At 42.3% G+C, this 27,546-nt stretch overlaps 1 protein-coding gene across 11 annotated transcripts in view; it reads right to left on the bottom strand.

The window, feature by feature from the left end:
* Nucleotides 1-263: 263 nt before the first annotated feature.
* The window catches only part of TRIP12 (thyroid hormone receptor interactor 12), a 200,965-nt gene continuing 173,682 nt past the window's right edge, over nucleotides 264-27,546 (bottom strand). For all 11 annotated transcript variants that reach the window (XM_077488552.1, XM_077488551.1, XM_077488549.1 and 8 more), the window contains 9 exons: nucleotides 26,628-26,726; nucleotides 26,278-26,392; nucleotides 23,814-23,968; nucleotides 22,039-22,203; nucleotides 18,359-18,523; nucleotides 12,149-12,262; nucleotides 11,447-11,541; nucleotides 10,053-10,156; nucleotides 264-1,676 (listed from right to left, as the gene is read on the bottom strand). In XM_077488552.1, coding sequence (XP_077344678.1) covers nucleotides 1,480-1,676; nucleotides 10,053-10,156; nucleotides 11,447-11,541; nucleotides 12,149-12,262; nucleotides 18,359-18,523; nucleotides 22,039-22,203; nucleotides 23,814-23,968; nucleotides 26,278-26,392; nucleotides 26,628-26,726 — 1,209 coding nt within the window. In that variant the 3' untranslated portion in view covers nucleotides 264-1,479. The remainder of the gene's footprint in view (nucleotides 1,677-10,052; nucleotides 10,157-11,446; nucleotides 11,542-12,148; nucleotides 12,263-18,358; nucleotides 18,524-22,038; nucleotides 22,204-23,813; nucleotides 23,969-26,277; nucleotides 26,393-26,627; nucleotides 26,727-27,546) is intronic.

Consider the following 27,546-nt stretch of genomic DNA (forward strand, 5'->3'; position numbering starts at 1 on the left):
ATGGTGTCCTATGTACATAAGCAAACTGTCACAAGGTATAACAGTGTTCTCTTAATAAAACCATATGTTGTCTTCTAGTGTGAACACAGACAGGAAGCATGTTTAAAGCACCCTGGAAACAACCAACTCAAACCTTGAAGCACTCTGGTTGAATTTAGTAGACAAACAAAAGGTTACTTTTCAGCTGGATTTCTTTTTAAATATGAACCTGGACAATGCACAAGTACAGTAGAATGGTATTTAAATTCAGGAAGAAACATGCGTGAAGCAAACTTTTTTTCTGCTTTATTTATATTCAGGTAAAAACATGAACCTGATGAAGATTATTGCAGATCTGAGAAATCAGCACATAGAACAGGACATTGAGAACATTTGCTTTCATTTGTCAAAATATTTTCCATCCCCCCCTTCCCAAAGAACCAGGAAAAAAAAAATCTTAAAAAAAATATAATAATAATAATCTGAAGAAGAAAGAAAATTAAACAGGGCATTTAACTGTATTTTTTATATTTTTTTTAAAATGTACATTAAATTGAAATGCTATGGCTGTATTACAATAAATACAGGCCAGCCACGTTTCCTTTAAGTTTTACATTTGAAACAAATCAAAGAAAACAAAAAAACAAACACTCAGTTCTGTATATACTGTGTAAACAGTTTAATGGATCCTGTAAAAAGGCCAGTATAAACCATGGACTCTCTGCTGCCACACTGACCAGCAGCACCATGCACTTCTGGAGAGCGCCAGCTAACAACCACCTCAAGTCTCCAACTAGTCTTTAGAGGCGGGGCTTCATGAAAACTAACAATGAGGCTTCTTGCCATCAAATCTGCAGACGCAGGAAACAAAATTGCACATAAAAAAAAGTTATCAGGGAAGCTGCGTCAAGTGAGAAAAACACCCAACTAAATAACTAGACTTTTTTTCTTTAAAGAACAGGCTTTGCGTCCCCCACCCCCCCACTCCCATGTACTTGTAGGCAGAATCTGCATTGCAATGGGTACAACTGGTGGAGGGTGAGATCTTGTGTATTTAGCTAGATGGATACACACAGACGGGGATTTTTAAACTGCACAGCAATATTTATTTTTTTCCAGCTTCAAAAACATCCCTTCCTTTTTTTGGATATTGTTTTCAACATCCCTCCTCTTTTAAAGTCACACGGCAAAGCAATTTAAAAACTTCACTCTTCAAATAAAGGATAATTTAAGCAGAAGAAAAACTTTCTAAACAAACATGTCATGGATTTTCAAGCCTGATCAGTTTAGGCGTCCAGGGGTAATTTAATGGAGCTAGCACATCTTTTGTCTTTTTTTATTTTTATTTTTTTTGTAATTTTTGGATGAGCTTGTAATAATCTGCATCAGTTTTCTCTACAGCAAGGAGGGCTTTGCCGCCTTGACTCTGCTGATACTTTTAGAAAAAAAGTACTCGTGATGTATTTTCCTTTGTAGTGGGCTCCATGGTAAGTTTGTGGATCAGGAAAGATGGAATGACTGTTGCCCTTCACGTGCAGCGATTAACAGTTTCTCGCGCATAATATCAATGCTAGAATAGTCTGGCAACTTAAGGTAGTTGACGCAGGTCATAACAGAGGGCAGGAAATCGTCTGGGTTTTCGGTAGATTCGAAGGTCTTGCGGACTATGGTGAGAGGAGGGTTCAAGGCCCGGAAGCCTACGAATGAAACAGGAAGAACAAGTTGGTTAGGACAGGTTACCACAACATCAACCTGAAATGCTTAAAGTGTAAGGAAATCTTAAATTAACATCTTCCATTTAATAACTTTTGGTCTGTTAGATATACTTTTGAATGCATTTATAAAACTTAAAGGATCACTAAAGGCAATTTTTTTTTTAAATAACATGTTATACTTACCTCCACTGTGCAGCTCGTTTTGCACAGAGTGGCCCCGAACCTGCTCTTCTGGGGTCCCTCGGCAGATGTCTCGGCTCCCTCCCGCAAGGACTCCACAACTTCATGCGAGCTCCCTCGCATAGTGTGGAGTGCTTTCGGGCGCGCTCCCGTGATACAGCTAGCGGCCGTAGGCGCTCACTGTATCACTCGGCCCCGGGCGCCGTGTCATTGGATGTGATTGACAGCAGTGCGAGCCAATGGCTGCGCTGCTTTCAGTCCATCCACTCTAGCCAATCAATGGCGAAGAGGATGTCAGGGGCAAGCTCGGGACTTTCGAGGGGTCTGGGGAGTCGGTATTGTCAGATGTTTTTTCACCTTAACCACTTCAGCTCCGGACCAATAAACACCTTAAGGACCAGAGGTCTTTTTGCAATTTCGCACTGCGCTGCTTTAACTGGTAATTGCGCGGTCATGCAATATTGCACCCAAACGAAATTTGCGTCCTTTTCTTCCCACAAATAGAGCTTTCTTTTGATGGTATTTGATTGCCTCTGCGATTTTTTTTTTTTGCGATATAAATGGAAAAAGAGCGAAAATTTTGAAAAAAAAAGATATTTTCTTCTTTTTGTTATAAGAAAAATCGAATAAACTAAATTTTAGTCATACATTGAGGGCAAAATTTATTCAGCCACATGTCTTTAGTAAAAAAAATGTCAATAAGCGGATATTTTTTGGTTTGCGCAAAAGTTATAGCGTCTACAAACTAGAGTACATTTTCTGGAATTTACACAGCTTTTAATTTATGACTGCCGATCTCATTTCTTGAGGTGCTAAAATGGCAGGGCAGTACAAATCCCCCCCAAATGACCCCATTTTGGAAAGTAGACACCCCAAGGAAATTGCTGATGGGTATGTTGAGCCCATTGAATATTTATTTTTTTTGTCCTAAGGGATTGAATAATGACAAAAAAAAAAAATATATATTTTTTTTACAAAAAGTTGTCACTAAATGATATATTGCTCACACATGCCATGGTTATATGTGGAATTGCACCCCAAAATATATTCCGCTACTTCTCCCGAGTATGGGGATACCACATGTGTGGGACTTTTTGGGAGTCTAGTCGCGCACGGCACCCCGAAAACCAATCACCACCTTCAGGATTTCTAAGGGTGCAAATTTTTGATTTAACTCCTCACTACCTATCACAGTTTCGAAGGCCATAAAATGCCAAAATAGCACAAAACCCCCCCAAATGACCCCATTTTGGAAAGTAGACACCCCAAGCTATTTACTGAGAGGCATGTTGAGTCCATGGAATATTTTATATTTTGCCAAAAGTTGCGGGAATATTACAAACTTTTTTTTTTTTTGCACAAAGTTGTCACTAAATGATATATTTCTCACACATGCTATGGGCAGAAGTCAAATTACACCCCAAAATAAATTCTGCTGCTTCTCCCGAGTACGGGGATACCACATGTGGGGGACTTTTTGGGAGCCTAGCCACGTACGGGACCCCGAAAACCAAGCACTGCCTTCCGGATTTGAATATAAAATGCTATAAAAAACAAACTAACCAGAGTCACCCGTAACACTTATACGGTGATCAGTGGTGAAAGGGTTAACTAGGGGCAATCAGGGGGTTCAAATTTTTATTAGGTAGTATATGGGGGTCCCTGGCGCTATATAAAATCCTGACGGGGAACCTAAATAACTAACTGGCTAACCAGCGTCACCAGTGACACTTATACTGTGATCGCTGGTGAAAGGGGGTGAAAGGGTTAACTAGCAGCAATCAGGGGGTTAAAACCATTATTGGGGTACCTAGCGCTATAAAAACCTGGCGGTGAACCTAAAAAAATAACTAGCTACCTAGCGACACTAGCGACACTGATGCAGCGCTCAGAAAAATTATCGCTTAGTGACACTGGCAAAAGGGGGTGAAAGGGTTAACTAGCGGAAATCAGGGGGTTAAAACCATTATTGGGTAGAATATCGGGGTACCTAGCGCTATAAAATCCTGGCGGTGAACCTAAAAAAATAACTAGCTACCTAGCGACTGTAGCGACACTAATGCAGCGATCAGAAAAACGATCGCTTAGTGACACTGGCAAAAGGGGGTGAAAGGGTTAACTAGCGGCAATCAGGGGGTTAAAACCATTATTGGGTAGTATATCGGGGTACCTAGCGATATAAAAACCTGGCGGTGAACCTAAAAAAATAACTAGCTACCTAGCGACACATGCAGCGATCAGAAAAATGATCGCTTAGTGACACTGGCAAAAGGGGGTGAAAGGGTTAACTAGCGGCAATCAGGGGGTTAAAACCATTATTGGGTAGTATATCGGGGTACCTAGCGCTATAAAAACCTGGCGGTGAACCTAAAAAAATAACTAGCTACCTAGCGACTGTAGCGACACTAATGCAGCGATCAGAAAAACGATCGCTTAGTGACACTGGCAAAAGGGGGTGAAAGGGTTAACTAGCGGCAATCAGGGGGTTAAAAACATTATTGGGTAGTATATCGGGGTACCTAGCGATATAAAAACCTGGCGGTGAACCTAAAAAAATAACTAGCTACCTAGCGACACATGCAGCGATCAGAAAAATGATCGCTTAGTGACACTGGCAAAAGGGGGTGAAAGGGTTAACTCTAGGGGCAATCAGGGGGTTAAATCTTTATTGGGGGGTGATAGGGGGCTACCCTGGACCTAACACTAACTGTCCTGACAGTTTTTACTGTCACAACTGACACTGAATGCATTGATCAGTAAAGAAATGATCAATGCAATCAGTGACACTGTGACTGGGGGGGGAGGGGGGGCGGGGGGGGATCGGGGGGGGTTTGTGTGCCTGTGTGTACCTACATGTCAGTGTAGTGTTGGTGCACACTTACTTTTAGTCTTCTCCTCGTAGTCCGGTCAAAAAGACCGCCCCGAGGAGAATGACATCACTTCCTCCTTCCTGTGTAAACAATACACAGGGGAGGAAGCTTCTCATTGGCCAGGAGCGATCCAGAGGGGGTGGCCGAAAACCAACGGCCATCCCCTCATCACGGAGCGCTCCTGGACCGAATCGGACCGCCGTAAACAGCGGGAGGGGGTCCGATCGGACCCCCCACCCGCTGGAAGGCAATCACGTAGATGTACGTGATTGTGCCTGCCTGTGCCATTGTGCTGACGTACAATGGCAATACGGCGGTCCTGAAGTGGTTAATGCATAGAAGGCATTAAGGTGAAAAAACGTTTACCTTTAAAACCCCTTTAAGCCAGCCATAGACTGTTCCAATCTCAGCCGGCTCAGCAGAAACTGTCCGAGATTCAAACCAGGTATGGGCAGGCTGAATGTATCCAAGAACACAATGGCTAGGCTCGGCATTCCCATGTTTGAAAAGTTAACTCAAAGAAGGTGCAGGGATGAACAAAAAATAGTGTTAAAAGCCAGGAGCAGAGTACATTTCTGAAAAGATGAGAAAAGATAAGTCGTCTTCCAGGACGGCACCCTGAGAGAGGACTGGTCCCACCTGACAGGAAACACAATCAAAGATTAAAATCCCTGCGCTCCTCAGTTCTTGACTGTTTCCCCATGCTTTTTGGGTCCGGTAGGATTTTTCTCTTCCCTCTCAGGACTCTGAGGAGGCAAAAGGCTGAAGCTCCTGGTCAGTTTTTCTGACAAGGGCTTAGTAGACAGCAGGAGGAGGACTCCAGAACCGGCAGACTTTTTTTCGGCCGACGATATGGAGGGCCTCCTTAGGGCATCATATGCGTCAGAGGAGATGCAGGAACCTGCAAGCCCAAGTGTCTTCCCAGGACAGAATGTAGAGAGGCTTGGTTAAGCCCCAGTCCAAGGTTCTCCCAGGTCACCAAGCCCTTAAAGATATTCTCACGAGGAAGTGGAAGGAGCCTGAAAGAAAACTTTTGAAGTTTAAAACATGGAAACGTAGGTGCCCCTTCAAGCAGGAAGAGGAAGAAAGGTTCTTTAAAGACACCTAGATTAGATGCTTCCCTGTCTCAGGTGTCCAAGCAGCCTGACCTCATTTGAAAATGCAGGCAACCATCATGGACCAGACAGATTGACGAGCCGAGACCCTCCTGCGGAGGGCCTGGGAAGCCAACGCAGCGGCTGAGTCATGCCTTGGCTTCGGCTTGTGTGGCGAGGAACAGCCAAGTGGATCGCCAAACGAATGGATCATGTGTCACGAATCTCTAAGTCCAAACAGATCTTGGACGCTTAAAGGGGATTGGTAGGGGGCAGTAGCCTATCTGACAGATGCAGCAGTCGAGATGGTGCGTACAACCGCCAAGACTGATGCCCTTTTGAATTCTGCAAGGAGAGCCTTGTGGGTCAAGACCTGGGATGAAGAAAACTCTAAGACTCGGCTGTGTGGTCTTCCATTTGGGGGTTCCCTGCTCTTCAGGACTGGGTTGGATCAGGCCCTTTCTAGGTCTACAGAGAAAGTCAAGAAATTTCACATTAAACCTAAAAGGGATAGAGGAAAGTTTTTGAGACCCCCAGGCTAAAACCCGGTTTGGAGATTTAAAAAAAAAAAAAAAAAAAACTACTGTTCATAGGTTTTTTTTGGGGGGGGGGGTCAGCAAGGGCAAGCAGAAGGGAGGTCTTCTCCTCTCTGCTGACAAGGATACCAAGTGATGTAATGGGTAGGGGGATTACTTTTCCACTTTCTCAATGGGAAAGGATTACTCCAAGTAACATCCTCCCAATTGCAAGAGGGATACAGATTGGAGTTTCTCTCCTCCCAAGTTTCCTTTTAACCCAGGGACCCTCAGAAAGCAGTGGGTATCTTGCAGTGTCAGACAGCTGGCAGACCAGGAGGTCAAAGTACCAGTCTGAGCAGGACAGTGCAGACAGGGATTTTACTCCCACATCTTCATAGTCCCAAAGCCCTCGGGAAAATACCGCCACATTATAATACAAAGAAGGCTAAATACGTTCCTGCGCTACAAAAGCTTCTGCATAGAAAGCGTCTATACTCTCAGAAAGCACCTTCTGAAGAACGCATTTATGGTAACAAAACACTTGAAGGATGCCCATCTTCACATCCCTATCTTCCCAGAGCACCAGATTTTTCTAAGGTTCACGATCCCCTCGGAGCAGGGAGTGCAGCACTGGCAGTCCTCTGCCCTACCCTTTGGACTGGCAGCCAGTCCGAGAGCGTTTACAAAGATCCTGGCAGAGGTGTGGTGGCTCCATCCTCAGAGGCTGCAGGAGGGCCATCTTTGGGCCCAACTCCAAACCCTCAGGATAACAACGGATGCAAGTGCCTGGGGGGGGGGGCCCACGGCGCCTGGAACCAGAGTCAGGAGTGCTTCCTCCAACTTCCGAGAACTCTTCGCTGTCAGAGAGGCCTTAAAGGCTTTTGAGGAAAGAATCACGGGCCGAGAGGTCCAGATCCTTTCCGACAACGAAACCGCGGTAGCATTCCTGAATTGTCAAGGAGGTTCCAGATCTCGTGCTCTTCAGACCCTGGCTCTGGAAGTCTTAGTGTGGGCAGAGCAGTGAATCCCCACAATTTCAGCAGTACATATAAAAGGGGGCATACAATGTTGAAGCAGACAACCTCAGCTCAGCAGCTGATTCACTGGGGGGGTGGGAATTGAACCTCAAAAGTGTTCTCCTTTATGTGCTGGCACTTCAGCAAACCAGAGATCGATATTTGCCCCCAGAAGGAACTTCTCACACTCTCTCTCTCTCAAGGGGTTCAGAGGGGGCAGACGCGCTGGCCCAGGTTTGGAACTTCCGCTTGGCATATGCATTTCCCCCCTTAGTTCTGATACCGAAGATACTGCAGAAGCCAAGTCTCTCAGAGGTCACCCCCATGGTGGCCCACGTGGACCCAGTTCCCTTCCCTGGGAAATTGGTCCATAGCTCCCCCTCAGAAGGCAGGACCTTCTCCTTCAGGGCCCAGTCTGCCACCCAGATCCCAGCTTCTTCAGGCTGATGGCTTGGCTCTTTAAAGGGCAAGCCTGCGAAAAAGGGGGTGTTCCGAGAGAGAAATAGACACCCTTCTTTTAAGTAGGAAGCTGGTTACCAGGCATATTTATGCAAAAGCCAGAGGAGTCTTCTCGCGCTGCTAACAGGCAACAAGAGATCCCTGCCATCCTGCACTTTATTCAGGATGGTGCGGATCAGGGGCTGGCGACCAAGATGATTAAAAAGGTTCTTGTCCGCTAGAGATAGATCGTCCCCAGTGCAGATAAGCAAGTGTCTGCCCTGGAACCTTACGTTAGTCTCGAAAGCCCTAACCAGGGCACTGTTGGCTCTTATCCCTCTTAGGTTGCTTACCCTAAAGACAGCCTTCCTGCTGATGGTTTCAACAGCCAGGAGGATAAGTGACATTCAGACTGTCAATAAAAGAGCCCTTTTTTCTATTATTTAATGACATGGTTGTACTTGGGAAGGACCCCCTGTATCTCCCGAAGGTAGCCTCAAAGTGCCATGGAACTCAAGAGATTGTCCTTCCTTCTATTTGCACCAAACCTCAGAACAAGAGAGAAAGTTCCTTTTATTGATTAGAGGTCAGACATTGTCTGACTTATTTTGACAACGTAAAAGTTTAGAAGGTCCAGCCATTCGTTAATTTTTCAGGCCAGAAGAAGGGTCAGCAAGTGTCTAAAGCCTCCATAGAAAGATATATCAAGCAGACTATTACTTTAGCCTATGATCAGGCTGGTAGGGCAGCCTCGAATGATCTTAAAGCACATTCCACTTGGTCTCTGGCGACCACTTGGGCAGAAAGGGCTGGAGCATCGTGGAGCAAATATGCAGAACAGTTACATTGACAAGCCAGAGCACCTTCCTGAGACATTACAGGGTAGAGTTGCTGTCACCTCAGGATCTGGCATTTGATAGGATGGTTCTACAAGCTGTTGTCCTGCCCTAAGGTAGGCCTGAGCTACTTGCTGTTCACTCAGGGTGCCGTTCTGGACGTCTTGAGAAAATGACCAGTTACACTTACTGGTAATGGTGTTTCTGGGAAGTCTTCCGGGACGGCAGGCCTACTACTCACCGGCTCTTTTGGTATGTTGGTTGTGTGTGGAGGTTTGAGGCGTTTCACTCTCGTGCACTGGTGGGGGTCAATACTTTTTCACAACTGAGAAGCTCAGGGAGGGGCGGGGGTTTTAACCTTTTTGTTGTGTTTCCTGTCAGGTGGGACCAGTCATTTCTCAGGGTGCCATCCTGGAAGACTTACCAGAAACACTGTTACCTGTAAGTGTAACTGGTAATTTTTTCTGTACTTGCAGGGTCTCTTAAACACTTAGTGCCAGCTACTGCTGGCCCTTTGAGGGGTTTGCTGTGGCGTGACTTATGGCCAAGTGACCACCGTGACTGGCTGTCACATGATTGGAAAAGTGCAGATTGCAAACGGCGATTGGGAACTGTCCGTGAGACGGTCACTGTGCTAATGCACGCAAATATGCTGCTGCTCGACGCCAAGGCCCAGCCGCCAAAAGCCCACATATTTGGGAGAGCTCAGTGCAAAGAGGTTAAATGGATGAAATTTGGGAACAGCATTTTTTTTTTGCCTCGTCTGTCCAGCTGTGGAGAGGTGTTCAGAAAGAAAATGATGAAACGTTTAGAAATGTGTAAAAATAGCTACTGTAACAGTATATAAAAATAAAGCTAAAGCTTTCCCTGTCCATAAAAAACATGAACAAGCTTGGTGTATATATTAGTTGATTATATGGTTCCTGCCGAGATAATGTAAAGATAAGGAAAAACCCACAGCAGCATGAATACAGAGTTACAGTGCAGGCAACATAGAACATATGTCGTTCATGTGCACATTCTTTCAAGTACTCTCATGTGTTCTAAAAAATAATCAAAGTGGGTTTTGCTAAAGATTGCCTTAAGAGTCAAGAAAAAATAAATACAAAAATTAACAAAAAAAACAAACAAACCACAAACTGTACCTTTAATACATAGTAAAAATAAAAACAAAAATATGTTATAAAGAACTACCAGATCTTTCATAAACTCTTCAAGGCATATTTTTTGCAGAAAAATGGGGTAGAAGCTTTCTTTTAATGAACAGTAAAATGTGCAGATCTAAAAACGCCCTTGCACACAAACATACTTATTAAGTACAGACACACAGAAATATGAATGCAGGCAGATTCTCTCGAATCTGTTAAATATTAATGATACAGACAACACAACAGATCAGGTCTTACCTCCAACTGGCAGTCTTGGACTCCCTGTGACAAACTGCAGGAATAACCTCTGCTGCTCCTTATCAAAACTACTGAGAATTTCAAACAGGAATTTCACAGCTCGACTGCAAAACAAAAATTTGTATTAGAGGAAAAGTGGGAAAACACTGCGCTACCTAACAAACTTACAATGTAATAATTACAGTGAATGGCACAAACCAGTAGCTGGCATACAAACAAACCAAGTCAAATAACTATGTGTAACCAAAAATGCAGCGCTAGAAAAACAAATGTGAAGTGACAAATTTAAATGACTTGTTAGCCCAATAAGGTTAGTAGTGGAAAGAACTACTCGATGACAGCATGCACAACGTATATCATGCTGCCAAATAAAAATAAGTGAAAAAAGAAAAAAAAATTATATGTAAAAAAAAAAAATGGCAAAATAATAGCAGTCAGTCTCTGAACCAATGATTGTAGAATGTCCAACAGTGAAAGTAGTAGACAAAATAGATTCAGATGTTCCGTTGACCCGAACCGTACAGCTGCAGGTATTTTTGGGGATGTCTCTACCAGCTTTGCACATCTAGAGAGTGAATTTTTGCCCATTCTTTGCAAAATAGCTCAAGCTCTGTCAGATTAGATGGAGAGCGAGCGTCTGAATAGCAATTTTTAAGTCTTGCCACGGATTCTCAATTGGATTTAGGTCTGGACTTTGACTGGGCTATTCTAACACATGAATATGCTTTGAGCTAAATGGTCCATTGTAGCTCTGGCTATAGGTTTAGGGTCGTTGTCCTGCTGGAAGGGAAACCTGCACCCCAGTCTCAAGCCTTTTGCAGACTCCAACAGGTTTTCTTCTAAGATTGCCCAGTATAGCTTTGTCCCTGCTAAAGAAAGGAATCTCCACAACATGATGCTGCCACCAACATGTTACATTGTGAGGATGGTGTGTTAGGAGGATGTGCAGTGTTAGATTCCCACCACACAGTGTTTTGCTTTTAGGCCAAAAAGTTCTCTTTTGATCTCATCTGACCAGAGCACCTTCTTCCACATGTTTGCAGTGTCCCCTGCATGGCTTCTTGCAAACTGCAACTGTTCTTATGGCTTTTTTGCCACCTCTTCCATAAAGGCCAGATTTGTGGAGTAGGCGACTCTGTTGTCCTGTGGACATATTCTCCCACCTGAGCTGTGGATCTCTGCAGCTCCTCCAGTTACTACAGGAGTCTGTGGCTTCCGATTAATGCACTCCTTGCCCGTTGTGAGTTTAGGTAGAGCGTAAAGGGGCTAAATACAAATGCACGCCACACTTTTCAGATATTTGTAAAAACTTTTGAAAATGATTTAATCATTTTCCTTTCACTTCATAATTATGTTTACACCAAATGTGACGAGTACGAAGTTTTGCTACTGACCTGTCATGCGTATATCCATGGTCCGGCCTACAGCACTCCATCAGAGTTTTAACATCCCAAGGATCAGACTTGCTGCCACATAACAGCTGATCCAACTTTAAAAAAAAAGAGAAAAAAAAAAAAAGGTGTTTGACAGTTCTATGGTCATTACCCAAAATGTAAACATGCACTCAACATTTACCATTAGTTAACAATGTCTCAGACAATGCAATATGTAAGAGATATGACAAATTTCATTGACATAAGAAAATTAAGCAAATACTTTTATTTACACTAATACCGAGTAAGGGGGAGGTTTAAAACGACACCGCAAACCATTTTTCTTTTTTGGGGAAAACAAAATTATGGTTTATGGAACGATGAATCATCACTGCAACACTACATTTACATAATCTTATTACACTGCCAAAAGCTTTCATACTCCCTTACTAGGGTTAGAATGGAATTTTGCTAGCAATTTAAAAAAAAAGTACAGCTTATACTGTTATTCTAATATGGAAATATCACACATAATATTCACATTTATATTGCAGAAATTACTTTTTTTATAACAAAAAAAAACAAACAAACACACTTTATGCATGTCAAACAAATAAGAGGCGCAAAACCACTTTTAGTCTGTTGATCCTGCTGTGTGTTAAAAGTGACAAGCACAAACCAGGCTAACGTACTGAACCACAAGTAAAAGAAAAAATTACAAACCTCCTCTGGGTAAAAATACTGCAGGTGGTTAAGTGGGAAGACTGATTCAAAACCATCTCTGAACGAGTCAAACTGTCGGGAAACTCCTTCATTCAGCGCCCAATAAATAACAAGCTGAAAACAAATTGAGAGATTAATGGAACCAATCTGAAAGCTGTGACTTGACAGAGAAATTAAAATGTGACATTCAAGCAAATTAGCGACAATATATCATAAATAGAGCTGCCTCCCCTTTAGCCAAGTCTCTGCAACAGAAGTGCATCTGTATTCCTGGGGAAGCCAAGTGTCACCGTTTACAAAGATCTGAGACAAATGTATTGATAAAGAGGAGACAGCTCTTCCCTCTAAACAAAGAATTGAGAAGTGACCAGCATCAGGTCTTAATCTGTCCCAGCACTACTTTAGTGCAGCCAAAAAAGAAATGTACGACCCAATCTTTAACCTTGTAAACAACCGGTCTCACAAACTGCCTCAACGCTTTAGCATTGCCTTTAGGTGAATGCACACCTCTGACCCAAGTCAGTCATTAGCTGGTCCCCGCTGTCAGAATACAATAGTGCAGCAGGGAGAGTCCTGCATTCACAACTCTTGTATGGAAGCAGGAATCTTAATTTATTTATTTTTGTTTAGGAAGAATCATTGAGGGAAAGCATATCTCAGCCGGCATGGAGCCCAAGGAATCACCAGGACATCTACCTCAAAATGCCAAAGTATCCCTGGTACTGGCTACAAATCTTTTCAGTCTGTTAAATCTGGTGGTCATGATGTCCACATCTTGGTTGCCTCACCTTTTACAGAGTTGCTTGAAGATCTTGGGGAGCAAAGGCCATCCCCCCTGGGTCTAGACATTGTTGGGTTTAGGAAGTCTACCTATCAGCTGTACACACAAGGCATGTGGACAGCAGAGGAACAGGGTGACCTTGTAGAAGGGGGCACCGGTGTTGTAGGGATAGACTAATGGCTCTCCGTTTCATAACGCTGATGGGGAAACCCGGCTCTGCTGAAGACCAGGTATAAACTCCAACATCAATTAAGATTGGCATCTGTTGTTTGTGCAGTGTGTGAATATATTTGTTTCACGTAAGGATGTCTAGCTTAAGGGACCTGAAGTGAAACTAGGCAAAGGGAAATGCCTCAAAAGGAGGCTATCATGAGGCCAAAATGCTCAAGCAGAAGCAAGCAGCTGAGGGGTCCTTTTGGATCTAAGGTTACTCATGTGGGACCTTAAATAGGCAATCTTCAGGAGGAATGAAGAATCTAGCTTGGGTCTGCATCCAAGATTATACACCGAACACAGCATACACAAAAGAAGATGGGAACTGTCAAACGTGCACAACATAAAGTAATAAAAAAAAAAGGAAAAAAAAAAAAAAAATCAAACTTGTTCCGTTTCACTTTTATGTGTTGTATTGAACTGCACCAGGCTATCAATGTTTTGCAGTCTAGTGGTGGTTTTCAACCTCTACAACTTATTTACTAAGCAACTGTTTTTCTTCCCCCGTTTTCCCTTCTGGGCTACTTAGTTCAGTCCTAGCTTGGCCCTCCCGGTTTCTTCCATAATCCCTAATGGCAGTTATTAGCCAAGACCAAATAAAAACAAAAATGGTCTTAGCAAATGTAGCACTAACCCCCGAAGGAGCTGCTGAATTTTTCTGGGCTTACCGATTACCTCCTCCAGCTCGTACTCGTTCTTGTCTAGGGGTTCCCAGGGTTGATGACCCAGTAACTGTAGAGACCAACACTTGAATTCCTTGTTAGGATTTTTATTTTGCATAAAATGGTTGAACAAACCCAGTCTCCAAGTTGGGAATAGAGGGTATCAGGGTAAAGTTTAGCTCAGGTGATTGGAACTGCTGACTTAAAAAAAAAAAAAAAAAAATGTCTCTCTCTGTACACAATCCAGGGAATAGCCACTGGCAACTGGATTCTTTAACTGTTGGATAAATCCTTAAGTTTGGGTTTAGCAGCAAACAGGTAATTCTAGCTTTTCAAAGTCTCTCACACAGACTTGGTTGGAAACTTAGTTACAACTGGAAGGGTAGAAGTAGGAACTTTTCTTACCGTACCAGAATCTTTCAGCCGGTCCAGAGATACTGTAAGAATTGTGGATTCCATCAATGTCCATGGCAGCTCAGCTTCCAGGCTCTTACCAAGCAGCCAGCATTGTGCATGGCTCTCTTACTCAAGAGTCCTCCCCTGGTCGCGTGTAGTTGCTGGGCCTCTCCAAAACGGCACCGGAACACCTTAGAATGCTCCTTCCAGTTACTGCGCCTCGGATTAGCCAGTTCCGAGGCTCAGAAACGGATGGATCCACACCACAGGCCATGAGGGCCCCTGGGGGCTGGTCAGGAGGACCAGGACCACTGAGTTAGCAACAACTTCTGGACCGGAACCCAGAACCACATGACTTCGGCACCTTAAGTACCCTTTCCCGGATTACGCAGCGAGACAAACGCGCCCACCGATTGGCGCCGAGATAGAGATTGGTACCCAATGCGTCCAACCAGACTGCGTTCTAAAGCCTCCCACAGGTGTACAACCCTACCTATGACCAGGCAGAACTTCTATACAGCCCAGCCAAACTGATGCCAAAGTACAATTTAGCACAATTAGCCCCAAAACTCACTATAGTTTTGAGCAAAAACTAAATTTGAATACATAGCGCATACTCGTGGCGCTACACAAACGGGGGAAGAAAAATAAATAAATAAAATCGCTGATCACCATCATGAATAGTAAAAAAAATAAAATAAAAATCCCATAAATCCCCTATTCTGTACACGCTATAACTTTTGTGCAAACCATTACACGCTTATTGGGATTTTTTAAATTAAATATATGCAGCAGAATACATACTGGCATAAACGGATGAAGAAATTTGATTTTTTTAATTTATTAGGAATGTCTCATAGCAGAAAATAATAAAGGTTTTATTTCAAAATGGTTGGTCTTTGTTCAAAGAGCAAAAAATAAAAACCGCAGAGGTGATCAAATACCACCAAAAGAAAGCTCTATTGGTGGGAAATAGAGGACATCAATTTTATTAGGGTATAGTGGCATACGACCGTGCAATTGTCAAAGTAACGCAGTTCGGCATTGCAAAAAATGGCCCGTCATTAATAGCACTTTTCTCCTAGTGACTTCCTTGATTAATTTAGGCATTTATTGTCAAAGCATGGGTAAAAGGTGCCTCTTTCAAGTACAGCAGATCAAGCTTTTAACCACAAAGTTCTGAGCATATGCACAAGGATACAAGACATTTTAGAGACTTGGTAAATGACATGCTCTAGACCTCATTACCCCAGAGGAACTTTTGAAGTTACAGGCCTCAAGGAACCCCTGCTAATTTGGGGGTGTGGGGGGGTCACTGGAAACTCAGCTTCTTAGATTGGTGAAAAATGTGAAGAATGCTTGCCTTACAGTGGTGGTTTTATCTATAGTTTGGAGGGTCAATCTCTGATTCAGTAACAGAGTTGGGTGGGTGGAGAGAGAACAAGGGAGCAGCTATCAACCTGAGCAATGTTTTGTGTTTTATGTAGAACAGGGGTTCCCAACCAGTATATGGCCCACAGAGCCCTCCGATGTTGCCTGGCGACCTCATGTTCTGGGATGGCGGGTTGGCAAGCCCAGAGCGTAGCTTTGCCAATCCGCCATCCCAAAGCATCTGTGTTTTGAATGAAGCTGGCAGTAGAGGAAGCAAGCGGCTGCAGAGCAGAGCCGCATAAGCTGATGCTTCCTGTATAGCACTGGCTCCTGTCACAGGTGGAGTGATGGAGTGACCAAATGCATCCGCCTGGGACAGCAACAGCCAGCAATACCTGAATGAAAGACTGTTATTAAAAGTAATTTTATTACTAAAATCACAGTATATTTATGGGCATATCTGTCTGCAGTGGTTACTGGTCTACTTTCAAACTGATCAACAGGTGCCGCATAGTGCGCAGGCTGGTGACCTGCACCGAGCCATAGGCTTCTGTTATTATCTACAGGTTTGGTGCGCATTCAAGAAAGTGCATCGTACCTGCAGGATATAATAGGATTCTATGGAAAAGTGCAGGTAACCCACAGGAAAGCCACAGTCTCACTACGCCGCACCCACGGTGCTGGTAAACTGCAGCAAATTAATGTGAAAGCAGCCTTGGGCCCCTTTCACATGATCGGTCCCACTCCTTTCACCTCTACGGAGCAGCAGGGTGTATTGTTCATTTACACCCGCCTACCTCCAATTTAATCCGCTTAAAAAAAAACAAAAAAAACAAAGGAAATCCGTCCCCGTCCATCTGATTGGATCAGCGGGCCCATAGAATAGAGCGGATTGTGTCCATTCTGCATATGTGGAGTGGACACGGACCTGTCAAATGCCCGCTCCGCTCATTGTGGCCCACGACTGGTTACCATGTCGCTTAAGTGGCCCTCTATCTTCAAAATGTTGGGCACCAATGCTGTAGAACATCAGCAGGCCATGCGTTATTCTACCCCTCTGTTCTGGCTCCCTTGCACCAGTGATCCACCATTGCTAAGGTAACCCATTGGAGTGCTCACAGAATGGATCAGGATGACATGAAGTTTACATGTCTGGACTACAGGAGCTGCTATAATCCAGGTGCTAACTGTGTTCCTTGGCTGTATTTCTGTAGCCGAATACTGGAGGAACTTCAGTGAACATGCCAGAAACCAAGTCGGGATGGGAAAAGACAGTCAATTATCTATAGTCAGGAACAGTCCAAATTACAGGGAAACACTGTTATGTTTTCCCTTATTCAGGGCCTGTTAAGAGTCCAGACTTCACCTGTCAGGATGGGGCATACCCTTGAAAGTTTCTTAAGGTTCTGAGGACCATGGAGATGGACCATAGCCCTTGCCTGGTATAGTACCCTGCAGCCAAATATAGCCATTGCAACTATGTGACAAGTTTAGCATCTATGGCAGGATCCAGTGCCCATTACAGTCTAGCTTCTCACAATCACCTAAGGACACTGGCAAAATAAAAAATAAAAAAAAATAATGGAGTCTCAGATAGCGTGGAGTTGCAGGAACATGCACTAGGTAAGACCCTTGTAAAATTTTCCAGTGTCCATTCACCTGAAGGTCCATTCACCTGAAGGTAGCCATTTTATAATGCAAAGTCTATCAATACAAGCCTTTAGTCATGTACTGTAATAAGATAGGATTCTTACCCGCTTGTTTGCAAATTTCACAATGTACAATGCATGCACAGCTTTGAACAACTTTGGCACCTGACTTAGCACAGCCAAACAAGATGGGCCAAAATCCCAAACTCAGAAAATGACCAGGTGAAGATGCTGCTTTATTACACTATCGGAAGCATTTATTTTATTTGCATGTGGAGTTTATTACAAGGATGGCCAAAGAGATACGCATCTGTTTACGATTGGAATTTGGAAACCCTTATTTCAAACCCCCATGAAAAGAGGGTCAAAGCGCTTTTAGCCAAACACAAAAGTGTAAGGTGAGTGCGAGAGCATAAGGGGAGTGGAGTCACAAGCACTGTGATGTGGTGGAAGTGTTTTTGGAAGATCATCATCACCTTTTGATTGATTTGCCTTCATCCATTGAAAAGTTTACTGATATGAACGGTTTGTTTACTCATCATTTAAGAGGGGGTGTTTATATATTTTTTCTGATTCATTTATTGCATATGCCTTATCTATTTATTGTCAGATAATTTATATTTCAAAGCACTTTGCACTTTACAGTCAGTGGTGCACACACTGATTTTCTTAGCGCCACTATTTCCATTCTATTTAAGAGGAATATTGATTGCACATTTAGTTTATAGTGGCAGCTGTAGTTATTAAATTCACCTATAGTTTTTATTCATACACGAGCACAGTGGTGGTACGCAGGTGTGAGGGCGATTATTTGTGTATCATTGGTTTACAGTGCATGCACAGCTTTGTACAACTTTGGCACCTGACAGGATGAATAAACGTGTGTACGTATGAGAGAGTTGCATCATCCTGGCACAGCCAAAGATGGGCCAAAATCCCAAAACCAGAAAATGACCAGGTGAAGATGCTGGTGGAAACAAGGTAGCATCGCCGGAGAGGAGTATAGTTCTGTTTTAATAACTTCCATTTACCACGCCTTTAAGGTCACATTTTAATGATCAGAAAATAACTTTTACTGCTGTGTCGGCTAATTTGCTTCAGATTTACCTTAGACCGTTCTCATGTCCTTTTTACTTACCCGTACATACTCATCCAGGTTGTGAATTGTGACAGGTATGTCTTTTCCTCCTTTCTTCAGTTCAATATTGGGAAAGCCTGGCAGTGTAAAATCCAGTCCCAGATCTTCCACAGAGCAGCCATTCATATTCAAATTTTCTAGTGCAAACTGCAGACTCTCTTTGGTCTATATATATTTAACAAAAAAAACAAAAAAAAACACACAACACATTAAATGAACTTGTGCCAAAGCAAATAATTCATCAAAACACAAGTGCCACCTAGTGCTATGTAGTCTAACATGAACCAGCCTGCACCTACCTTTTATTCCATCATCACTCTTTACAGCAACAGGGAGCCATGGCAGACTGCCCTGTGTAAGGTCAACACTGATCCCATACTCCTCTATGCTAGAACATTTTTATTGCTCTTAGTGGTTGCAGCAGCAGAGTGAAGGAAAGGAGTATGAGAAGATAGGGTTCCTTTAAAAGGAACCTGTTGATTTGTTCTCTATAGCCATTACTGGTCTGCTATATTGCCATTTAAATTTACAAAAAAATAACCCCCCCCCCCTCAAAAAAAAAAAATAATAATAATTTAATACAGGGTGCTTCCACTGCTGACTTATAGAACACTTCTGGCTGCAGGTTTGTCATTCTGATCTCAATTTTAAAAAAGTTGGAAAAAAAAAAAAAAAAAAAAAGTCAGTCAGCGCGTGAGCAGAAAAATTTAAATTTGGACTTAGGTGTAAATGCCATATTTAGGAAAAGTACAGTAAAAAACGTGTAGTCAGACCATGGGTTATAAGCTGCTACCGTCAGGTAACTGGATACGCCAAGAGTGTATCCTCATAACTTTACACACTCCATGAGACTTCAAGTTTTGTAGCAAGCAATAAGGAGAGCCAGAGATTGGGGACCAGTGTCCTGTACTCCAAGATATGAAATAAAGGAAGTCAAAATTCCTATTATCCTAATTGTACAGTACAGAACTTAGTCCTTTTAGTAGCCATTTGATGTCCCCAAGCAAAAAACTGTGGGATGTGCAACATAGCAAACAGGCCCACAGAAAATATGTCAGCAGACCAAAACACTCAAGATGACAGTTTAAAGCACCATGTGGCCAAAGCTCAATTCAGCATTGGTCTGGGTATCTGCCTGGTAAACCTTTGAGAAGGTATGAACAGAAGACTAGGTGGCAGCCGTTCAAACCTAATAGATGCGCGATATTGAAAAGCCCACGAATTAACAGGTCTGTTAGAATGGGCCCAGATATGGAAGGAAGAACTTTGAGGGCATAAGCTATAAAAATTAGCTGCCTGGGCCACTTAGCAATGGAGGAGCAGGGTATACCTTCTTGGGGACATTCAGGTGAGGCCAAAAAGGGAAGGAATTCTGAAGAAAGATGTTGCACCTAGATGGATCCTAACTACTCTAACCACATCCAGGCAGTGGAGTGAAAACGCACTTGCATGCTACAGGGCAGGACATGGGTAAGTAGATTACACTCAAAGTGAAATGAAGGGAAAGGAAGGTTGGTCTGGGTTTCTGGATAATCTTGTCCCTATGAAAGACAAGTAGAGGTTCCTTCCAGGAGGGAGCCGTCAACTCAAAGATGCACCTTATGGAGGTAATGACCACCATAAAGGAAACATTTCTTGTGAGATCCCCCAGTGGCGGGATATCCCAGATTGTCTCAAAAGGAAGTCATTGAAGAACTGAAATTACCAGGATTATGACACCAGGGAGAAACAGGTGGTCCAAGTGGTGGGTTGATGTGAACAAGTCCCTGTACAAAGGTCTCGACAAGACAGATCGAAACCCAAGGTTTCTGGAATAGAACGGATAAGGCAAAAACCTGTCCCTTTAGGAGTACTAAGGGCCAGGTGCTGATCCAGGCCAGGCTGGAGTAAGAATAGAATGCGAAGGATAAACTATTCCCAGGGACTGATTTTGCACCAAAGTATGCCTTTCAGGTGCGATGGTAGAGCTGACAAGAGGTAGTTTTTCTTGCCTTACGTGGGAAAGATGTCCCTATCTTTTAGGACCTTTGTTTCAACAGACCTGCCATAAGCAGATTGGAAAAGTGCCTTGTGACAAAAAGTCTTACCCATTTTGAAGAGGCCAAGTGCAAAACAAGTCTATGTCGGTGTACCAAGTTCTCCTGGGCCAATTGTAAGTGATGAGATTTGACTGGAATTTGTTCTTCCTCTATGCTGCGGAGTATCAAAAAAGAATCCTCACTAAAAAGGGAATACACACAAGTCCAAAACGTGGACCAAGGAATCACCAGGGCTTCCACTCCAAGAACCTGGGGATCTCTGGAACTGGCAATAAACCTATAAAGTTTATTGTTGAATTTGGAGGCCATGATATCCACATCTGGTTTTCCCTATTTCTGACAGAGGATCTCCAGATAGAGGGACCACACCCCTGAGTCCGGGTGTTAGCAACTCAGAAGTCCGCTTGCCAATTTTCCCTTACCCATAGGTAATTAACAGAGTTGTAATGTGGTCCTTGCCCAGGAGAGAATTGGGCCTGTTTCCTTCAGGGCTGCATGACTTCTGGTAGCCCCTTGGTGGTTTATGTCGGCCACAGCTGATGTCCAACTACATCCTAACTGGGTGAATGTATAGGACAGTCAGTCTTATGGCTCTCCGTTCCAGAATGTTGATAAGGAGTATCAACTCCAGTGAGAAACCCAGAGCAGTTGGATCCTGATAAGAGTCAGTTGAAGTAGTGAAGAAAAAAAATAATAATATAAAAATAAATAGTTTAGAAGCTTGAATAGTAGAGGAGGTTCATCACCTAGACACACTAGCAAAACACTAAAGACCCATGGAGTGGTTGAGGTTGTATGAGCAAAGATTTTTTTTTCCCCCCAGTGCCCAGTAACCTGAAGTTAGTGGCATGTAACCCACCCGCTATGGCTACCAGTACTGTACAATCGGGAGAACAGATTTTTTTTTTTTTTTTCAATTAATCAAGGTAAAGGAAACCTGTACTGAAATATGAAGTAGCAGTTAACTTACAGGTAGAAGGAAAACCAGATTTAAGCATTAACTGAACAGCAAAACATGTAGGCTCTTGAGTAACATTAAGTAAATGATTAAAAGACAAAACTTTTAGAGCGAGTGGAGATTAGAACACCCGTCAGGTTTTTATTTTGCTATCTGTGCCTCCATCGGAAAAATTGTCCCTCTCCACTTGTCATGTTTACCATGATCATCGAAAGTGGAAAAAAAAATAATAAAATAAAGAAATTGAGCTTTCCCCAGAAGAGAGACAGAGGGAAAATCTTCTAATGGGGACACAGATGGCAAAAAAAATAAAATTAAAAAAAATAAAAATAGACCACAAACACGACTGGAGTTTAAAAAAAAAAAACAAAAAAAAAAAAAACACTTAGCTCATTCTATCCAAAAGAAGTTTATTTTTATTTAGTTCTGGATATCACAACAAGACAAAAACTACCCCTCTAACGATTGACCAAAAACCACGCCCCTACCCCAAAGTTGACCTACCATAATTTGATTACTATTCTCAGTGTATACTTTTCCACCCTGTGGCCTGAATGTCCAGGCTGTAAAATCCACTCATTGTAAACCATGTTGAGCCAGGGGACATTGATTTCTTATCCTATTTTTAACTATGCTCAATAAATCTACAGGACGCTATAGGCCCTAATGGTCTAGTTAGTTACCTGTGACTTGTCTAGTTCCAGTCTCTTCTTTTGCCTCACTATTTCTTCCAGGTGGTAAACAGATTTTGCAACAATTGGATCCACGTGTGACAAATCATGGGAGGCCAAGGATGATTCCTGCCGTAACATCCACTTATAGAATGGGAGTCCAAGAGGAATGTCCACCTATAAGAAATGTGTCAACTCAGTCATTTAAATGACATATAAACCAGGACAGTGTATGACAAGTGGCATAGGAAAAAACACCAGGATAACTAAAGTTAACGGGCAGTGAATGGGACAGTCAAAAAATATTAACGACAGAAGAATATTTCTACATTTGTCTTTAACCATTTTGCAGTTATACTGCGGCAGGTTGGCTCCCCTGCACGAGCCGTCATAGCTGTACATCGGCTCTTTAAGGCGCTTTAGCCGTCATGCGCCCGCAGCGTGTCCCTGGAGCCGATGCGCGTGCCTGGTGGGCACGATAACTGCCGGGCACCCCTGATCGCACGTGACAGAGCAAGAACCGGGATCTGTGTATTGAAAACACACAAGTCCCAGTTCTTTCAGGGGAGTAGAAACAGATCGATTATTGTTCCTACTTAGTAGGAGCACATGGTCTCCTCCCCTAGTCAGTCCAATCTCTCTCCCCCCCCCCCCCCCAGTTAGAACACACCTAGGGAACAGTTAACTCCTTGATTGCCCCCTAGTGTTAACCCCTTCCCTGCCAGTGACATTTATACAGTAATCAATGGATAATTTTAGCTCCGATTGCTGTATAAATGTCACTGGTCCCCCCAAAAAAAAAAAAAAAAAAAAGTGTCAAAAGTGTCTGATCTGTCCGCTGCAGTCATGATAAAAAAAGAAAAAAAAAAGAAAAAAAAGAAAAGAAAATTGTTGCTCACCGCCAAAAAAAACCCTAAATAAAAATGCTATAAATGTATCCCCTATTTTGTAGACCAGGTCATTTTTTTTCAATACGGCACAGCTTTATTTTAACTGACAATTGCGTGGTCATGCAACACTATGCCCAAGTAAAACGTAATTTTTTTTCCTCCATAAATAGAGCTTTTTTTGGTGGCATTTGATCACCACTGCATTTTTATTTTTTGGGCTATTAAAAAAAAACTAGACTATTTTGAAAAAACAAAACAAAACACTATTTTTCACTTTTTGCTATAACATATCCAATTAATTTTATTTATTTATTTTAAATTAAAATTTCAGTATATCCCTCCATTTCTAGATGCTATAACAAAAATATGTAGCAGAATGCATATTGGCTTAAGTTTAGGAAGAAATACAATTTTAATAGTAACAGCGGCGATTAGCCACTTATAGCGGGACTGCGATATTGCGGCAGACAAATCGGACACTGACACTTTAGACCTTGTCGGAACCAGTATAATACTAATACAGTGATCAGTGCTAAAAATATGCGCAGTCACTGTACTGACACTGGCTGGGAAGGGGTTAAACATCTAGGGTGATCAAAAGAGTAAATGTGTTCCTAGCCAGTGTTTTTGCGTACTTTGTGTGGTGCTTTTACTAGAGGGTGTGATGGATTTTCTTTCCCCATCACATCTCCTGCCTGCCCCCCCCAGAACTGAGGAGTCACATGGCCACCAATCACTCATTTCTCAGACTACGGAGAGCAGTGACTGTCAGGCCCCCCATTGGCAAGCATTTCTGGGTGCTCTACATACAATTAGGAAATTCAATTATCAATTTTTTTTTGCCCTACTTTCTAGCCATCCTGTATCCCACATGCTGAATACAAATGAGATACTTACTAGTCTGAAGTCCATGATGGCTTTAGCCATTAATTTGCCAAGAAACCGGAACTTCATTTTCACCTTGGCGATATGTGCTGGCTTAGCTGTCCGACCAAAGGGCAGAGCAAACAGACCCTGCAGGTTGTGAATGTACTTGGTCCCGTCTTGGCTTCCTGAAAACAAGAGGTCTTAGTGGTGTTAAAAGGAAACCATGTTACATAGTTACATAGTGAGGTTGGGGAAAAAAAAAAAAAAAAAACACGTCCAACCCATGTGTGTGATGTCAGTATTTCATTGTATATCCTGTATGTTATGGTCGTTCAAGTGCTTATCTAATAGTTTTTTGAAACTATCGATGCCCCCCACTGAAACCACCGCCTGTGGATGGGAATGCCACATTCTTGCCACTCTTACAGTAAAGAACCCTCTACGCAGTTCAAGGTTAAACCGCTTTCCTTCCAATTTTAATGAGTGTCTTATTAAACTCCCTTCTGTGAAAAAGTAGGATTGGTCCCAGCACAGAACACTGGGGGACCCCACTAGCAACCCCTGACCATTTTGAGTACTCCCCATTTATCACCACCCCCTGAAGTCACCCTTGTAAGCCAGTTTTCAATTAATGTACTCACCCTATGGTCCATGCCAACGGACCTTACATTGTACAGTAAACATTAATGGGGAACTGTGTCAAATGCTTTTGAAAAGTCCAGATACACCACGTCTACATGCCTTCTTTTATCTAGATGGCAGCCCACCTCCTCATAGAATGTTATAGATTGGTTTGGCAAGAACAATTCTTCATGAATCCATGCCGATTAGTGCTAATGATACTGTTTTCATTACTAAAATCTTTTATATAGTTCCTTATCATCCCCTCCAAGAGCTTGCATACTATTGATGTGAGGTTAACTGGTCTAATTTCCAGGGATGTGTTTTGGGCCCTTTTTATATTGGTGCTACATTGGCTTTTCTCCAATCAGCTGGTACCATTCCATTCAGTAGACTGTCACTAAAAATGAGGAACAACGGTCTGACAATTACTTGAGTTCCCCAAGTACCCTCGGGTGCAAACCATCTGGTCCCAATGATTTATTAAGCCCTATACACACTATCAGATTTTCTGCTGATTTTTTTCCTGCAGATTTACCAAAACCATATAATATGAGGTCAAGCCTTAGGAGTTTCAATTTGTATGCAATCAAATTCTGTTGTGCACATGTGTATTTATTCTTCTCCTCAGCATAGATTCATGAAGAATTGTTCTTGCCAAACCAATCTATAAAACATTCTATGAGGAGGTGAGCTGCCATCTAGATAAAAGGCGCCGGTCGTGTTTACGATAACTGTGGTCTCTGCGGTGGATTCGCCACGAGATCATCATTAATCGGTGGCGGGAGAGGCGCCACCCCCCTCCGCTGCTTACCGGAGCCATTGGTAGCGGTGGAGGTGATCGGGTCCTGTCTCCTGCTTGGTATGGATACAAGTGAGGGCAAGATGGCCCCCCACCTGTCTCCATACCATAGCAGGGTGGAAGCGATGTCAAAACGTCAGTTCGACCCCTACCTCTTAAAAGGCACATTTTTTTTCCAATGTCATTTTTTCAAATAACTTTTTTTTTTATTGCATTTAAGTCCAAATATGAGATCTGAGGACTGACACCAGATCTCATATTTAAGAGGACCGTTCATGCTTTTTCACATTACAAGGGATGTTTACATTCATTGTGATAGGAATAAAAGTGACCCAAATAGATTTTTTTTTAAAACAGTGTAAAAATAAATAAAAACAAGGAAAATAAATAAGAAAAAAAATAAAAAATGAAAACGCCCCGTCAAGTTCGCTCGCAGAAGTGAACACATACGTGAGTAATGCTTGCAGATGAAAGTGGTGGTCAGCCCTAGACCTCCTCTGTAACTCAAAACATGCAACCTGCAGAATTTTTTAAAAATCGCCTATGGAGATTTTTGAGGGTAAAAGTTTGACGCCATTCCACGAGCGGGCGCAATTTTGAAGCAAGACATGTTGGGTATCAATTTAATCGGTGTAACATTAGCTTTAATATAAAAAAAATTTGCTTAATTTTACTGTTTTTTTTTTCTTTCAAAAAAGATTTTTCCCCCAAAAAAGTGCGCATGTAAGACCACTGCACAAATACGGTGTGAAAAAAAGTATTGCAATAACTGCCATTTTATTCTCTAGGGTGTTAGAAAAAAATATATAATTTTTGAGGGTTCTAAGTAATTTTCTAGCAAAAAACAAAACAAACATGTAAACACCAAAATCTCAAAATGAGGCTGGTCTTTAAGTGGTTAAGGTGGTGCACATTTTCATTGGGGGGGTGGTGGTCGGAGTGACAATGGTATGCACTTATTGGATGTCCTCCTTTCTGGCCATCTTTGCTTTTTTTTTTTAAATGGAGAGAGGATTTTATTTAGGACTGTATAAAATGTGATTTAAGACAAGCAGTACATGACTGGTTTACCTTTAGGATTGGGAAGTGTAACCTCTTCTCCTCTCCATAGACCGAGGTCAGCTCTTTGTAATTCCTGAGATACAAGTGCATAAAACTCCAAAGTGGGTCCCAGTCCAGTCCCAACCTAAAAAGGATATACAGTGTAAATTGCAACATGCTGAATCCAGATATTAACCCTTTAAAGTCCACATTTCTCAATGAGTTAGCGTGACTCAAAATGTGTGCTACCAAACGGTGGAGCAGAACGTTAAGGGGTTAAGACACAATGCTGACAGTAGGCTTGCAGCACAATTAAGGCAGTTAATGTCCCCTATTTACCATAAATGCAAGAAGATTCCTTATGATAAAATGATACTTACTTCATTCTCATACTGAATCTCCAGCATGGCTCGGGAGCTACCCAAATCTTGCATAACAGATTCTGCCTGCTTTAGGAGCTCATCTCTATTCACAGTGCGCTAAAAAAAAAAAAAAAAAAAAAAAACACAATAAAAATACTTTGACAGAGAACCAATTTTAAGGAAATTAAAATAAAATGGCCTTCACCCAATATGAAATTTAAGACTAGGCTTTGTTAAGAAGGTTTAAAAAAAAAAAAAAAAAGTCTTGTCAAAATCAGTGGGTCGAGAAATGTCAAGAAACCTGATGTAAAACTGGATTTTTGAACCGACTGTAAAAAACTCTCTTAAAATCCATTGTGGCACACAGCTTGAGTATAAGAAACCTAGGTTTATACTTCTGTCTATAGGAGAAATGGACACTAGGCACAAACTGAAGGCCAGTCCCCTAGAAGCTTTAACCCCTCACATTTTATCAATTGTAGCAAACATTTCAAACACAGAATGATAGCATATGAGGGGAGGGAACTGTGTGCCTCAGTGGACTCCCACAAAAGGATTTACACAGAGAGTAAAGACGTTTTTTTTCACCATCATCTATCTTAAAAAAAAAAAAAAAAAAAAAAAAAAAAAAAGGGAAAATGCCATTAAATAGCTTCTTGCGGAACCTATGAACTTTAGTGATGCAGAGACATCTGTCTTGTAGAACTTAGAATTTGTATATACAGAAGACCAGGTCACAGCCTGGAATCGTCCCACCAAAGAGGCCCGATGATGAAAAGCATTTATTTGGCATTAGCCGACCAGTGGAGAATGGAATTTGAGGAGAAAAAAAAAAGAAAAAAAGAAAGAAAGAAAGAAAGAAAGAAAGAAAGAAAGAAAGAAAGAAAGAAAGAAAGAAAGAAAGAAAGAAAGAAAGAAAGAAAAGGTTTGCACAGCA

The sequence above is a fragment of the Lithobates pipiens genome, unplaced genomic scaffold (genome assembly GCF_037356315.1).
Source record: "Lithobates pipiens isolate NorthernLeopardFrog02 unplaced genomic scaffold, aLitPip1_a1.2 Scaffold_18, whole genome shotgun sequence".
In the NCBI taxonomy this organism is placed as follows: Eukaryota; Metazoa; Chordata; class Amphibia; order Anura; family Ranidae; genus Lithobates; species Lithobates pipiens.